Source organism: Leucopleurus acutus (assembly GCF_964270905.1).
Source record: "Leucopleurus acutus genome assembly, chromosome: 4".
In the NCBI taxonomy this organism is placed as follows: domain Eukaryota; kingdom Metazoa; phylum Chordata; class Mammalia; order Artiodactyla; family Delphinidae; genus Leucopleurus; species Leucopleurus acutus.
Genome location: NC_139146.1, coordinates 113,965,206 through 113,981,943, shown reverse-complemented (window position 1 = coordinate 113,981,943; position 16,738 = coordinate 113,965,206). Strand labels below are relative to the sequence as shown.

The 16,738-nt window shown below is 35.1% G+C and overlaps 1 protein-coding gene across 1 annotated transcript; it reads left to right on the top strand.

The window, feature by feature from the left end:
• Positions 1 to 7,307: 7,307 nt before the first annotated feature.
• Positions 7,308 to 8,945, top strand: GK2 (glycerol kinase 2; the record flags this gene model as incomplete). Its single annotated transcript, XM_082837731.1, is given in 4 exon segments — positions 7,308 to 7,681; positions 7,683 to 8,119; positions 8,122 to 8,495; positions 8,499 to 8,945. Coding segments are annotated over 4 exon segments (1,632 nt in total).
• Positions 8,946 to 16,738: the final 7,793 nt, after the last annotated feature.

Here is a 16,738-nt window from a genome sequence, read left to right as displayed (position 1 = left end):
TAATGCCAATGCCAAAGACCCGTTCTATTTTCCCTGAAACCTGATAAAACCTGACAGTTGGTTTGAGTAACCAACTATCAATCAATAAAATGATACTTATTAAATGCTTTATATGCCTGGCATTATTGGTGACCATGACAAAGGGACAGGGGAGTGCCTTCACGAGGGTTATAGTCCAGCAGAGATGGCATACACCAAACAATTAATTCAAGTGCAATGACGGTTAGAAAAAGGGAGGTATAAGGTACAATGGGATTAAACTAAGGTTAAGAGGTCAGGAAAGGTTTCCATGAAGAAGAAACATGAGCTGACATTTTGGTAGATTGTATAACAGAGAAGGAAGGACATCCAGGAAGGTGAACCACCATATGATCCAAGACCAGTGGAGAAAATTAAGTGGATTCTGCATCCAGATAATCTAACTGAAATAACAGAAACTGTATTATTTTTAAGAAACGTTCTAAAGAATAAAAAAGTCTCTATTCATGAGACAAAGTGATGACTTGAGTGAGGAGGCAGAGTCTGCACCGAAGTCAGGAATATATGATAACATTTACCCTTAGTGACAGAATGTCACACACGTAACAGAAGAAAAGTCCACCACCACCTCGCTCCCAACAAAACAGATCTCTCTCCAAATGCCATCACAACCTGATGAATGAAAGGTAGCAACCCAAACTCACATATTACCTTCCAGGGTCATTCAGGTTTTATGAGTAAATATGTATGACCAAAAATGATTGCTCATTGCACACCATTTTCCCTCTATTAACTTAAAATAAATATCAAGTTTCACTGGACAACATTTTCTAAAATCTTTACATTTTAGAAGGGACAAGTTCCTTTAGAGAGTACCTAAATTTTACCCCTAAGAAAAACGGGTCTGGGAGATAACTGGACTTGCTAAATATCATAAAGCTAGTTAGTCAGAGCGGGAACTAAAATCCTGATTTTTATTCTAATGCTCTTTACACAATTACATACACATATTCTTGAAGTTATCTATATATTGCCACTTTCTAGCAAATGTGATAATGACTGGATATAGATCAACAACCATAACTGGGGAATAACGCTTGGTCAAGTTATTTATTAGAATTCTATTGTATGACAACTGTAATTTTGTAAATAGTGAGACTGAGATTTTGATATTAATACTACTACTAATGATCTGGATTTGAGTCACAGATTTGTAGTGATAGTGAACAATGACTGCAAGAAACTAGATAGCGCACTGTTACAGCAAAAGGTGTGTAAACATGGCTCTAACAATGACTCAGCAACAATAACCCCAATTTTCCCAAGTTTAGTTTGCTCTCCAGCCTCTGTAGCTTCTTTATTTTATTGACATATGTAAACAACACATGCACCAAAAAAAAGTGCAAGAAAACTTTCCCATCCTGATGCTTTAACACGTTTGTTCTCTTGTAAAGTGTGTGCAGGCATCACACATGACAGTACACATCAGAACAGTTTACTGACTAAAGGCAGAGTGAGATGCCCATCAGACATTCAAGAAAAGGTCACAGCCTCTGATTCTCCTCTCGGGCAGCACTCTGCCACCTCTGAGCCTGTCACAGAAGGGTTTGCAAGCTCTGGGTCTTGTGCAAGGGACATCATCAAAACCACCTTTTTATTGCCTACATCTCTTTTTTTCCATCCAGGTAACAAGCTATAGAGGAACATGATAGATAATAAGTGGCAGAATCAAATAAGTTATTCATTCCATCTGCATGAGAGATTATTGTGCTCACTTAGTCAGCAATAATGAACAATAGCTAGGCTTTCAAATGAAACACTTTCCTCCCCCCAACTCCACCACACACACACACACACCCCAAGATGTAATGGGTATTTTTTTCCAAACAGTAAAGAAAAAAAGATGGGGTGGGCAAGACAGAGCATTTTCACATTCTACATTTTCAGAGTAAGTATCCAACACGACTGGCTTGCCATGATAACTAAATTTATTATTAACTGTGTATTTCACGATGTTAGTGACAATATGTTAATGTGATTTTTCACGTCCTCCTGCAGTGAACAGATGGCTCCTTTTACTTTACTTTCCACATCAAGTGTGATTATTTCTTGGTGCCAAAAGCCACCTGCCGCTCCTTGGTCTCCAGTCTAATTTTTTATGTTGGTAAAACACAGCAGGACTTGTTATCAGTTGGATGGCATCTTAATAAAAGGAGACATGCCAACATATTGACATCATGTTCAAGGGGAAATTTCAGCCCTTCAAACCCTTAACCCTCTTCCTCTACCCCCCTTCAAAAAGTGAGGGAGAAAATGGAAAAAAAACGATGCAGAGGTCCCACCAGTTTCAAGATGTTCGATTACAATTGTTGGGCCTAGGGCCAGGATGCTGAATAGGCCTCCCTTTGTCCCTAAACCCAAGCACCTCACTCAGGGTTCTGCTCTTTTATTCTGTGTAATGATAATTAGCCATAACATATTCCAAAGTCAAATGTAAGCAGGAATACATTAACATTGAGATCAATGTCAGGGCAATTTTCACTGGGAAAATGACAAAGAACACACGCACACACAGTCAAAAATTTCAAGATTCAATCATTCATACAATCACTTTCATAGTTGTGAATATGAAACTCATTGGCCTGTCTGTTATGAGTGCTTACCCAGAATGCCAAGGCCTCCTGATGTGAATGCAGTGACTCCCACAGCCTGCGCTTAACAGAGAAAACGTGAGTAATAAACCACGGTAGCTCGCTTTAATTTTTCCCTTCTTTATTAGAACAAAGAGGGATAGTATGTTAGGTGATTTGTGGTCCAAGAAGAGGTCTTCCAGGCAATTGGAGGGCATGGCTCTCAACAGCTGGTCCAGCACATTGGGGAACAGCATGTAGAAAAATGCGTCAGCGTTTTGAAGATTACCAACTGTGATGATGCATTGGTTATGACACAATCTAAAAAAAGTTAAATTTCCTAGCCACAAACTATATAATTCAGTGCCCTTACCATCAGGGTGCACACTCTCAAATTCAAGACAAGGTATGTGCAAATTTGGTGAAATCAAAACTTTCAAAATTGATTCCCACTCATTAGAGACTGAAAAGAGTAACAGCCTTCCTGAACGCCTCATATTTCTTGTTAAAAGCCAAACAAAGGGTTAAACCTGCAGCTGGCTTCCTAAGATTTACAAGGTTTATAAAAACCAGAAGAAAATTCCTACAATAAAAGTGCAAATACCTTAACAAAAATGATTCACAATTAATGGTTTTCTTGGGATGAACAACTATGAGTAGATTATGCCACCAAAAAATCTCTCAAATTTACATAAACTTGGCATTGACTCTTTTATTCCTTTCAACTATTCCTCCAAACAAACAAAAGAACCTGTATGAAATAGATCTGTATTAACTGTTTTGCAGCTTTTTTTTTGCATTACATTTTCCCAATATTTTGTTATAAAAATTTGCAAACATAGAAAAATTGAAAGAACCAACACCATTTTATCTACCACACAGATTCTACAATTAATATTTTACTATATATCTTTTCATTTATCCGTCTTTTTATCTATTCATCAATCTACCTTATTATATTAGATTGTAAAATGAATAATCAATAGCCCATCCAGCAATGAAAATTAAAATTAACTTGACTTTATGATAATTAGTTACAGTGAGAACCATATATAGTGGTGCTCATTAATTCATTCAATATATATTTCTTGAGTTTTTGCTTAGAGTCAGGCATGTTCTAAATGCTGAAGATGCAAGATTGAATAAAACAGCCAAAATACCTGCCCTCATTGAACATATAATTTAGTGGGCTTGACAGGGGGAAAATAATAATTAAATGAATGGCTCTCTAAAACAAGATGCGCAAAGGAAGATATGCCAATATAGACAAGTAGTTGGGATTGTTCTTAACTTAGATGTTATAATAAGTGCAGGAAGAATGTTTCATGTGTCGCTATATTATTGTCTAAAATACAGCTTATATATAGCAACCTCTCAAAGCATATCTGTCAAATTAATGAATGAACAATTAAATTCTGAACTTTACAGTGTGGACATCATTTAAAAGATTTTATATTAAGAAGTAACTGTACTATAGAAGAGTGACCTTAAAGGTAAATAAGTAATAATAGAAAGTCAATTCATTTAACAACTCTAATTTTAGCAATCTTCTACTAAAAGACTTTTTGAAGAAATATCTGATTTGGGGAACTATTCTGAATAGTATGACCATCGTTAAAGGATTTGCATTTGTATGGAATATGACACAAATGAAATAATTTCCTTGTAAAGCATAATGTCTTCAAAAATAATGTAGTACCAATGATTATTTCAGAGGTGCTTAAATTAAAATATAGGGAGGCTATTAGAGACTAACAATCAAAAGTGTTAATGTTTTTAATTTCTATAATATAAAAATAGTAGAGTTAGTTTAAGCTTCTTAGTTTAAACAAACAAATAAGAAAAGCATTGCTAGTCAGTTTTGGTTAAATCCATCAATAGTTTGTAATTACTCTAAGAAAGTTAAATCAATCTCGTCAACTTTCCTTTCTAAACTAAATTGAGACAATTATTATCTGATTATTTATTGGCTACAACTTACAGTGGAACTAGTATGTAAACGAGTTCTTTATAGACAGAACTGATGACTTTATGTATGTTACTTGTATTAAAAACAAAATGCTTAAATTATCCCTAGGCTCAAAAATTAATATGATTGGGACATTTGTGTGTATATACTGGGGTGGCAGGGGAGAGGGAAAGTAGAAAACAAACTTTAGGTCAAATCTTTTTATTGAATAATCTGTACATAGAATGTTTACTACTGCCAAATACTTGGGAAGAAAAAAAATTTTTTAATGTTTCATGAGAATTAAAACATAGTACGGTAAACAGGCATACTGGTAAGTGTTGCCTCTAAATGTTTGCTTAGGAAAGCTCTGGTTGAATTTTAAAACTTAACAAAGATATCAGGAAAATCTGTACCATCTTCTGATGATTTCAGTCCCCTACTATTCAAATTAAATCTGGTTGCTAATTTTGTTTTTCTGACTTCCTTTAAAAAGTTTACTTGAAAGGAAAATATGATCCAGTTAAAATAGTAAAAGAACAATATTGTTGATTTTTATGGTATTTTCTATCTCGTTCTGTTGGTTTCACTAAGAATAAATGAGCTGCATCCTTGAGCTAACTTAGAAGTATAGCCTATGGCCTAATGCAGAAAATTGCCATTCACTGATTGGACATTTCATGAATTAAAATTAATGAGTAGATAAATATTTATTCACCAACTTTACAATCAATCTGAAAATTTAAGCTTCTATTCAGTGGACTTCCACTCTTACAATGATGGAGTAACAGACTAGATTTATCTTCATTTATCATTTGAAACAATTAAAAAATGGACAAAATATATGAGACATTTCACATAAGTCAAAAATTACAACAGCAGTTTATAAGATGCTGAATATCAGTCCATGAGGGACAGTGATCTCTAAGAGGCCAGAAACAAATAGCATGATTATTATGACTTCCCTAGCCTATTGCCTTGAGAGAGTATTGACGCCACAGCACTAGGAAGGGAAACCCAGGTGGAGCCCAGTGGAAACCCCGTAGTGAGGAGATAAAGCTGAGCATCCAGAGAGACAAAGGCAGCTAGACCGCGCAGGATATGGTACTGGAAAGAAAAGAGTTGTACAGGAAGAGAGCTCTGGAGACTTTCAGAGTATCCCCTTTGAGTATTCAGTTCAGTATTGATCAGTGCATGTGTGTGAGGAAACTACATGAGACTGGGGAGAGATGCATATGAAAAGACTAATGATGACAGTACCCAGTATTTACCCACAACTGGGAACATGGACTATTTCCACCAGCCATGAAAAGCTCATTTTTCAAGGGCCTTGGATAAAGTACACTGAAGGATCTCATCACAGGTAAGGGGAATAATTAGCCCCACATTAAGCACTGTCCTGTTCCACCTAACAAATCTTAAAGGCAAGACCCAAAAGAATCAAATTGTTTCCATGTAACTTAACTGCATCCCAAGACAATGCTCAAGGTCTTTAGGAACACAAAAATAACCAGCAATCCAACCAGGTAAAGTTTACAATGTTTGGCACCTAATCAAAAATTATCAAGCATGCAAAGAAGCAGAGAAATACAAGCCATAATGAGGAGAAAAATTAATCAGTCAAAATTGAACCAGAACTGACACAGATGCTAGAATTAGCAGATGAAATTAAGTTATTCTAACTGTATCCCATGTGTTCAAAAAGCTAAGTTTATATTTTTAAAAATCCAATTGAACTTCTAGGGATGAAAACTACAATATGTGAGGTGAAAAATACAATAGATGGATTAATAGATTAAATAATGGAGAAGAAAAGATTAGTAAACTTGAAGACATAGCAATAGAAACTATCTAAAATGAATCACAGAAAGAGAAAATAATTGTAATAATGAGTAGAGCAGTGAATGCCAATATATGTAATTGGAGTCCCTAAAGCAGAGAAGAGAGGAAAAATAAAACATATTTATAGAAATAATGGCCCAAAGTTTTCCAAATTTGATAAAATCCATAAACCCACAGACCCAAGTAGCTCAATGAGCCCCAAGCACAGAAAATAAGAAAACTACGCCAAGTAATATCATCATAAAACTGACCAAAACCATTGATAAAGAAAAAAAAATCTTAAAGACAGTGAGAGAAAAACAGACATTTAAAAAATAAGTTTGACAGTGAAGTTCACACCTGAAACAACACAAGAGAGAAGAGGGCGGAGCAACAGTTTCAAGGCACTGAAATTTAAGGAAAAAAAAGTTAATAAGAATTCTATATCCAGAGAAAATATCTTTAAATAGTAGATGAAATACTTTTCAGATGTTCAAAAGTTGTAAAAATTCATTTCCAACAGACCACACTACAAGAAATATTGGGGGAAGTCTTACAGGTAGAAGGATCGTGATAACTGAAATGTGGATCCACACAACACAATGAAGAGCACAAGTAACAATAATTATGTTGGTAAATATATGATTTTTTTTAAGCTTAAATCTCCTTAAAAGATAATTGAGTGGTTGGGGGTGGAGCTCGAGCCAAAGGAGTGGGGTGAAAAGATGCAGCGCTGGTTAGAGAACAAAGCATGCCCCAGCTCATTCAGGTTCAGCCTAGGCAGTTACTGAGCCTGCGTGTTATGATCCTGACGCTCCTGACGTTCTGCGTACCCCACCCCCACCCCACCCCCACCAACACCTCCATCACCGGGGAAACGGCACCAGAGCTGCTGAGCACCGGAGCAGCTGAGCCCAACTACAGGTTTCATGGCAGCTCCGAAGATGGCAGTTGTGGGGCCGTTGGTGGGGGCAGTGGTCCAGGGTACTGACTCCACTCATTTTATGGTTTTCAATTCAAAAACAGCAGAACTACTTAGTCAGCATGAAGTGGAATTAACCCAAGAGTTCCCAAAAGAAGGATGGGTAGAACAAGACCCTAAGGAAATTCTTCAGTCAGTTTATGAATGGATAGAGAAAACATGTGAGAAACTTCAAGAACTCAGTATTGATATATCCAACATAAAAGCTATTGGTGTCAGCAATCAGAGGGAAACCACTGTTATCTGGGACAAATTAACTGGAGAGCCACTCTACAATGCTGTGGTGTGGCTCAATCTAAGAACCCAGTCTACTGTTGAGACTTAGCAAAAAAATTCCAGGAAATAATAACTTTGTCAAGTCCAAGACAGGCCTTCCACTTAGCACTTACTTCAGTGCAGTAAAACTTCATTGGATTCTTAACAATGTGAGAAAAGTTCAAAAGGCTGTTGAAGAAGGTAGAGCTCTTTTTGGTACCATTGATTCATGGCTTATCTGGAGTCTGACAGGAGGAGTTAATGGAGGTATCCATTGTACAGATGTAACAAACGCAAGTAGGACAATGCTCTTCAACATCCATTCTTTAGAATGGGATAAAAAGCTGTGTAACTTTTTTGAAATTCCAATGGACATTCTTCCAAATGTCTGGAGTTCTTCTGAGATCTATGGCCGAATGAAAACGGGGGCCTTGGAAGGTGTGCCAATATCTGGATGTTTGGGGGACCAGTCTGCTGCATTAGTAGGACAAATGTGCTTCCAGGAAGCACAGGCTGTTTCTTACTATGTAATACAGGTCATAAGTGTGTATTTTCTGAACACGGCCTCCTGACCACAGTGGCTTACAAGCTAGGCAAAGACAAGCCAGTATGTTATGCATTGGAAGGTTCTGTTGCTATAGCCGGTGCTGTTATTCGCTGGCTGAGAGACAATCTTGGAATTATAAAGACCTCAGAAGAAAGTGAAAAACTTGCTAAAGAAGTAGGCACTTCTTATGGCTGCTACTTCATCCCAGCATTTTCAGGGTTATACGCACCTTATTGGGAGCCCACTGCAAGAGGGATAATCTGTGGTCTCACTCAGTTCACCAATAAAAGTCATATTGCTTTTGCTGCATTAGAAGCTGTTTGTTTCCAAACCTGAGAGATTTTGGATGCCATGAACCATGACTGTGGAATTCCACTCAGTCATTTGCAGGTGGATGGAGGAATGACCAACAACAAAGTTCTTATGCAACTGCAAGCAGACATTCTGCATATTCCAGTAATAAATGCCTCCATGCCTGAAACAACTGCCCTGGGAGCTGCCATGGCAGCAGGAGCTGCAGAAGGGGTAGATGTTTGGAGTCTTAAATCCGAGGATTTGTCAATGGTCATGATGGAACGGTTTGAACCACAGATAAAAGCCACAGAAAGTGAAATTCGTTATTCTACATGGAAGAAAGCTGTGATGAAGTCAATGGGTTGGGTTACAACTCAGCCTCCTGAAAGTAGTGAACCTACTACGTTCTCTAGTCTGCCCTTGGGTTTTTTTATAGTGACTAGCATGATAATGTTAATTGGAGCAAGATATATCTTAGGTGTACCATAATAATATCAAACATGGATTCTCAAGATGTGAGCTTTTCACAGAATGAAAAAAATCCAGCAATTCTGTCTCTTAATGTAATGACACTATAACAGACTGACTTTATTTATAAACCACTTGCTGCATGGCTTATGAGAACCCTACAAGTAAACCTATGGCTAGAAATAAATTACAGCAGAAAACACTGCAGAAACATTTGGTGTGTTTTTTAACATCAGCAGTTAAGGTCAGGCCAACCACTGGGAGTCAACCCCCTCCACTGTCATGAAATCCTGCTCCACTCCCTCTAAAATATAGAATATTCAGATTCTGTCTATGGAATTTTTCATCAAACATTTTCTAATACTATGGACCAGGATTTGGTTCTCTGTGCTACACACACTTGATTAAGAGGTGTAACTAACCTGCTAAAACTGAGGGACATCTTATTGTAGTTGTTGTTTTGAATGGATCCCAAAGTCCTCTTTTGCACATATTAGGGAAACCACAATACCTTCACTGAATGTTTAATGGAAACATAAGTTTTTATAATAGAAATTTAGTATTCTCATAGCTATTTTCCTAGAAGATATTCATCAAAATTCTTCAGACATTTTACATGTCCTCACTAATTACACTAATTTTCTGTGTAAATCCTATAGGAAGAAGGACATGTTTTCCTTTGTTTTTCCTTTACATATTTCTATTTTATGTAGTTTACTTGGTATGTATAACATATATGCTTATATACTTCATATAGAGAAACCATCGATGAAGCTTAGAAGAAGGGTAGTCTTAAGTGGATGAGTACTTACATAAATATTTTAGGGTAAACATTTATATATATATATATATATATATATATAAAAATAGAGAGCAATGAGCATGCATACTATTTATCAGGAGAAACTTGTTTTTAAAGAGGTGGTATTTAAAATTTTTATGTTTTATATTGATACAAAGCAAAGTATATTATGATTTTAACTATTTTACACCTTACTTTTTAATTTAATTGTCTTAGCTGGATATATGCTGGAAGAAAAAGAAAAAAAACTGTAGAATACTACAGTAAGCATTATTTTCAAGCAGAAAAAAGAGAACTGATTGCTCAAATGAAACTAATTATATAGTATGTAGTTTAAGCATATGCAGAAGAAAACAAAAATAGCAAGCAAGTTGGAAGTAGATAAATAGAAGTGTTATAAATACTCTAAGATTCATATACTATATGGGAAGTGGTATAATATCATTTGAAGTTACACTGTTAATTAAGTACTCTAAATCCTAAAATAACAAAACAAAAAGTTAGAATTAATAAGCAAATTTAGTACATAAGCCAGAACTATAAAAATATTCATTTGATCCAAAACAAGACAGAAAAGAGATGAAAAAGGAAAAAAAGAATAGATAAGAAAATAGAAAACAATAGTAGGAAAATACATTTAAACCTAACCATGCCAATAAGCACATTAAATATAAATTGTCTAAATACCTCAATTAAAAAGCAAGATCGTCATATTAGATAAAAAAGAAAGACTCTAATATATACTGCCTCTAAGAAACATATTTCAGAAAAAGAGAAAAAAATAGTCAAAAAGAAAAAGGATTTTAAAAAGATATACCATACTCATATTAATGGAAAGAAAGCTGAAGTGGCTATATTAATATCAGAAGGTAAATTTCAAAGCAAAGAATATTACCAGTGATGGACAAGGTCATTCTGCAATGATAAAAAGGTCAATTCATTAAAGAGATATAACAATCCTAAACATATATATACTTAATAACAGAGCTTCAAAATACATAAAGCAAAATCTGATAGAATTGAAAGAAAAAGGAGGTAAATCTACAATTATAGTAAGAGATTTCAATATCTCTCCCTCAACTTTTGATAGAACAAGTAGACAAATTAATGATATAGATTTGAACAATACTATCAAATAACTTAATTGACATTCATATAACATTCCACCCTACAGTAGGAGAATACATACTCTTTTCAAGTACATATAAAATATTTACCAAGACAGACCTCATTTAGGCTATCAACCAAGCCTCAATAAATTTAAAAGGATTTCATATAAGGTATGCCATCAGAGTACATTGGAATTATAAATCAATAAAAGGTTTTTGGAAATCTCCAAATATTTGGAAACTAAATTTAAAACTTTTAAATAATTCATGAGTTGAAGAGATAAAGAAGGAAAATAGAAAATATTTGGAACATAATAAAAATGAAAAACATATCAAAATTTATGAGATATTACTAAAGTAGTACTTAGAAATTTCTAGGACTAAAGGCCTATGTTAGAAGAGAGACAAGGTTTCAATCAGTGACCTCAGCTTCAATCTTAAGAAACTGGAAATAGGATAACAAATTAAATGCAAAGTAATAGAAGAAAAGAAAAAAATAAAGAGGAGTGCAATAATCAATGGTATAGAAAACAGAAAAACAATAGCAAAAATCAATATAACCAAAATTTGTTCTTTTAGAATATCAATAAATTGATAACCTTTAAGCCTAGACTGGACTAATAAAAAAAGATGACAAAAATTATCAATATCACGAATGAGAGTGATATCACTATAGATCCTAAGGATATTAAAATGATAATACAGGAATATTATAAAAACTTTATCCCAGTAAATTGACAACTCAGATGAAATGAACAAATTCCTTTAAAAACACAAGCTACTAAACTCAAGGAAAAAACAGATAACTTGAATAGCCCTATATCTATTAAATAGGTTGAATTCCTAGTTTAAAACCTCCTCGCAGAGAAAACTCCAAGCCCAAATAGGAGTTATTTCTTCAATGATAAAGAAATAATACCCATTCTACAAACTCTTCCAGAAAACTGAAAAGGAAGAAATACTTCCAAACTCATTCTATGAGGCCAAGATTACAGCATTAATCTGATTCCAACACCAGACAAAGGCATTACAAAAAACAAAACAAAACAAAACAAAACAAAAAACTGCAAATTGCTATCCTTTATAAACACTGACGCAAAAATTCTAAACAAAGTTTTAGCAAAATTAATCTAACAATGCATAAAAAGGATAAGACATCATGACCAACTGGGGGGAAGCTAGGATAATGAATCAGTGTAACTAGAAAACTCAATCAATATACTTCACCATATTAACAACCAAGAAAGAAAAACTGCATGAGATATAACTACACACTGACTTGAGTGCCTAAAATTAAAAAGAAAACCATATCAAGTTTGGTAAAGATGTAGAGGAACTGAATCTCCCATATGATTCTACTGAAAATGTAGAATGATTACAAACATTTTAGAAAACAGTTTAATGGTTTCTCAAAAAACTAAATATTACATCTATCACATTATCCTAGATATTTACCCAAGAGAAATGAAAACATATGTCTATACAAAGATTTTTCCATAGCACTTTACTTGTTATAGCCAGAAACTGGACACAACTCAAATGTCCACCAGCAGGTGAATGAATAAACAAACCATGGTATATCCATAAAATGAAAAGCTATCCAGCGACTACTGATACACACTACAACACAGATGAATTTCAAAATAATTAAGCTGAGTGAAATAAGCCAGACAAAAAAGAGTAGTATATATGTAGTGTCTGATTCTATTCATATACAGTTGTAGGAAATGCAAACTATTACATAATGACAAAAAGCATATCAGTGGCTGCCTGGGAACTGGGGGGTGGGGACAGGTAGGGGGATGGGAATGAGGAGTGGGCAGCAGGGGGTAGGAGGCATGATTACAAAGGGGCACAAAGAAAAATTGGGAGGAATGAATATGCTCATTATATTAATTATGGTGATGTGTCAAGGGTGAGTATTTATGTCAAAATTAATCAAACTGAACACTTTAAATATGTGCAGTTTATCATATGTCAATTATACCTCAATAAAACTGTTTTAAAAAAGAGAAAAAGCTTACCTCAAACTCTGAAGGAATATACCCAAAGTTTGCTCAAGTAGGTTAATTCTTTGCTCTTCTCTATTATGCATACTGATATATCTCTGCTTCTACAGTCTGCTAGCATGGGTGTTCCAGTCCCTGTTTCTAGAAGGTCTATGAGCTTTATTTGAAGTCATTTGTGTGATTAGGCTGGCAAAATACATGATAATGTCTAGTATCATTGAAAACATATTAACTTCCCATTTCATTTATCTGTTCATAATTCTCAGTCTGGGACCCACTGCAACTGACTTTATGAAGAGTCACAAACAAAGATGTCATAAGAAAATTAGACTAAAAGTCCTCAAACTCAGTATCTCATTCGTTCTCACTTCTTCATATTATACTCCTGTGATTATATCTTTGCCTTTATAAGTCTCACTTTCATAATTTAACTTACATCATATTGGTAAATTACAGTACTTTGCCCCAAGGCTATAAAGGAGCTTCTGTATATTCTATTATAAAATTAACTAATTAATAATTTCTCTATATTGCCACTAAGCAGAACTACACAGTTAAATTATGACGATGGCCTCGCATCACATGCACGTTATAAAACAGCAGTCGTTATTTAATGTCAGGCATACGTGTGAGTGAGAGAGCATGAGCTCAAACACTAACCAGGAGAATGAAAAGCATCTAACTCTGATACTGTTTTCCAAAGATACAGTTTGTGAATTAAAACAAGTCGTGGCTGAGAAGGGTCAGTAAGGAAGAAGAGAGAGAAGAAACAAAGAAGGCCATGAAGGGAAAGGGATGTTAAAGGTATCCAAAGAGAAACAAGCTGTACTATTAAATCTAATTAGAGACACCCTATATGGTATCCATGTAGAAGCAGCTTTAGGAGTGGCAGCCATAGACATCAAACTTAGAGGGATAAGCATCTTCCCCTCCTCACCTGGTAGAGAATCCTAAATTACTATCTGTTTGTGCCTGATTTCTGGTGCTTATATTATTATTTTGATATTCATACTCATGAGCTCACAGGGAAGCTATTGATTCACTCACCAGTAAGCCCTTTTCCCAATACATCAGTATAAACGTTACATTAAACAATCCGCGTTTAGGTGGAACATTATAAACCTACTCTATGACTGTTAGTTATGGAAAATTTGTTTCCATGCTGTTTTCTTTTTAATCAGAACAAATAAGATCCCCTAGAGTAATCCTCCAGCAAAGTCTAAAGTAAATACAGTACCATCTCAGACAGTCACCTACCTTAGCCTCCCACGGAAATGACAGCGCTGTAGTCCATTCTGACTGTTTCAATCAAAACAAAATGAATAAACTTAATAAACTTAATATCTAAATATTCCCCCATAGTTTCCATCAACAACCTTTATAGCCAGATTTATTTGAGCGTTGGAGAAATTTCATGTGACCCTTGTCCTCTGTGTGTTTAGCATACGTTACAGTTCATTATCATATCAGCCCTCAACAAACTGATTTATTTTACAGAAAGAAAAGAAAAGAAGGCCTTGACCTTTGGTGGGAAAAAAGTAGAGGGTGATAAGACTGTTAATAATCTTATACTCAACTAACTATGAAATTCATTTCATTGTAAATAATCCACAAGTCTTTCTCCTGTTCAGTTATTAAAGGATGTTTTTCAAGTGTCATAAGAAATCCAAGCTTGAAAAACATTTGCAAACCCAAAACAGTGAGGAGACATTATATGTCCATACTAGGAGCTTCAAAGTAGAGCTAGGCAAAAACCAAGATAAAAATGTTCTAATGATTGCAAATGAGGATAACTCTGATCTGTCTAGCTTTTACTCTAAACTGAAGTAGGCAACCTGCTTAACTGCATGGTCCTGTTTCCACCTTTGTATGACTTAACAAAGTGACCAGAGCAGGGGCTGAGTAGACACCTTGCAGCAGGAAGCTTTGATTAGGATCTCTCTCTCTCTCATTGTAAGATAAGGTTTGTCTGGCCTGAAGTATATTTTACCGAATAAACCGACCACTTCTTCTCAGCTCTTTTTTAAATAGGCCACAGATATCTACCATTAGCTCAGCTTCACAGTTGAGAACAATGAGGAAAAGAACAAGAAAATCACCTTCCCAATCCAAAAAGGGTATAGCTTTAGAACTGAGGAGATGATTCATCAGGAGAATATGATTACTTGCCTAGAATTTAGTATTTTCAAAAACTATTTTCTCAATGAAAACTCCAAGACTACTTTCATGATGTAAGAAGAGCCTGCAGGTGGATGGGGCTTGAGAAAGCTTCTAGCTCAACATCTTTTAATACAAAAGAAGTGAAAAGTTTAAATAACTTACTAGATGTCATTACAAACATGCTGGGAGTGAGATTAAAATCTAAGTTTTTACATTATAATGTTCCTTTAGCTTCACCCAGCTGGAAGGGCTTTTCTTGGGCTTTGTCTACTTCAAACAGCTGTGTTATGACTTTTTACAAGATGAAAGAAGAGGTAATAATAACATGAATTTCTTATAAAAGATAGAGTTATGTCTTGCTCAACAACTAATTTGGTGCATACTTACATACTCATACACACATACAATTTTTATGGCCACTTAAGCGAGGCACATTCTGGAAGATTCTGAACTATAATAAAATCATTTTCCATTCTCCAGTGATTTTCTATTCCTGAAAAAAATGTTTACAGACTCTTCGGGGAGCCGTTTCCTTAGTCATTTAAACATGCCAGAAAATTGGGAGAGCGCTGGTAGAGGTACCATTCCTTTCTAGATACAAAGCTTGCTACTCATCTCCAAAAAACTGATATACTTTCAGACTTACCTAGTTCATCCCTTCATTTCAGGGAGAGATGCAAGTTTCTTCTTCTTCCATCTCCTCTTCCTTCTTCACCCTCCTCTTTGTCTTTTTCTTTTTCCTGAAACAAATCCACTGAGTCATATCATATGGTATTTACTACTCACATTCAGAAACATCAAAAGGACGGCAATCTGTTTAATATCCTGCAGATGAACATGCGCTAAAAATTGGCACTGGCAATCAGGCACACACTGCCCACTGGGCACCAAGCAGCAATGTGCTAAAGATCTGGCCTGTTGTTCCATAGAGAAGAATGACTTTCATTACAATTGTATCAAAAACAAATTATGGACCAAATGTTTGTCTAGATGAGTACTTGGAAGATCATTTATCTTTCATTCATCCCCTCACAGCTTCTACACTTCAGCTCTATTGCTGTCAATGCATTCTTTGCCAGTTTATATGTATGTTCCTTTCCTATTTGTTTCTATAAGTTCACTATAGTTTCACCTTCTCATACCAGCTCCAGTGTATATTATGAGAATCATACAATACCTACAAATAAAAAGAACATTAACAAAAAGGGTATAAATCTTTACAAAATAGTTTCTATAGCATCTCCTCATGTCTCATTTTGTCATGTCATTGGAGAATGAAAACATACTTTGCATTTTCCAGATGTTAGAGACTGCAAAAGAAGATAACCTAAGAGAGATGAAACTTTAAATTTAAAACAGGTCCCTAATGAATTTTAGCTAGAAATTGGGAATCTTATACCTCAGGCTCCTTATTTTAAATATTTAGAAACTGGGTTCCAGAAGTGGTGATGGTCCAAGGTGTTAGGGCTGTTTTGTGCCTGGAAGTGCTGGGATTAGAACCTAGCCGAACTTTCTTGTATACGTATGCCAAATTTTCTTCGAAGATTTCAATTTTAAAAATAAAAACTGCTGGTTTTCTCTAAGATCACATTTAGAAATACTTAGAAATGCAGTGGTAATTGCATAGCATTTTCCCCTCAACATTCAGAACTGTTTTAAGTCCCAGGGAACTACTATAGGGGAACTGACTTTAAAAGTATCTTCTCTCTGTTTCTTTCCTTTTGTTCACACTCT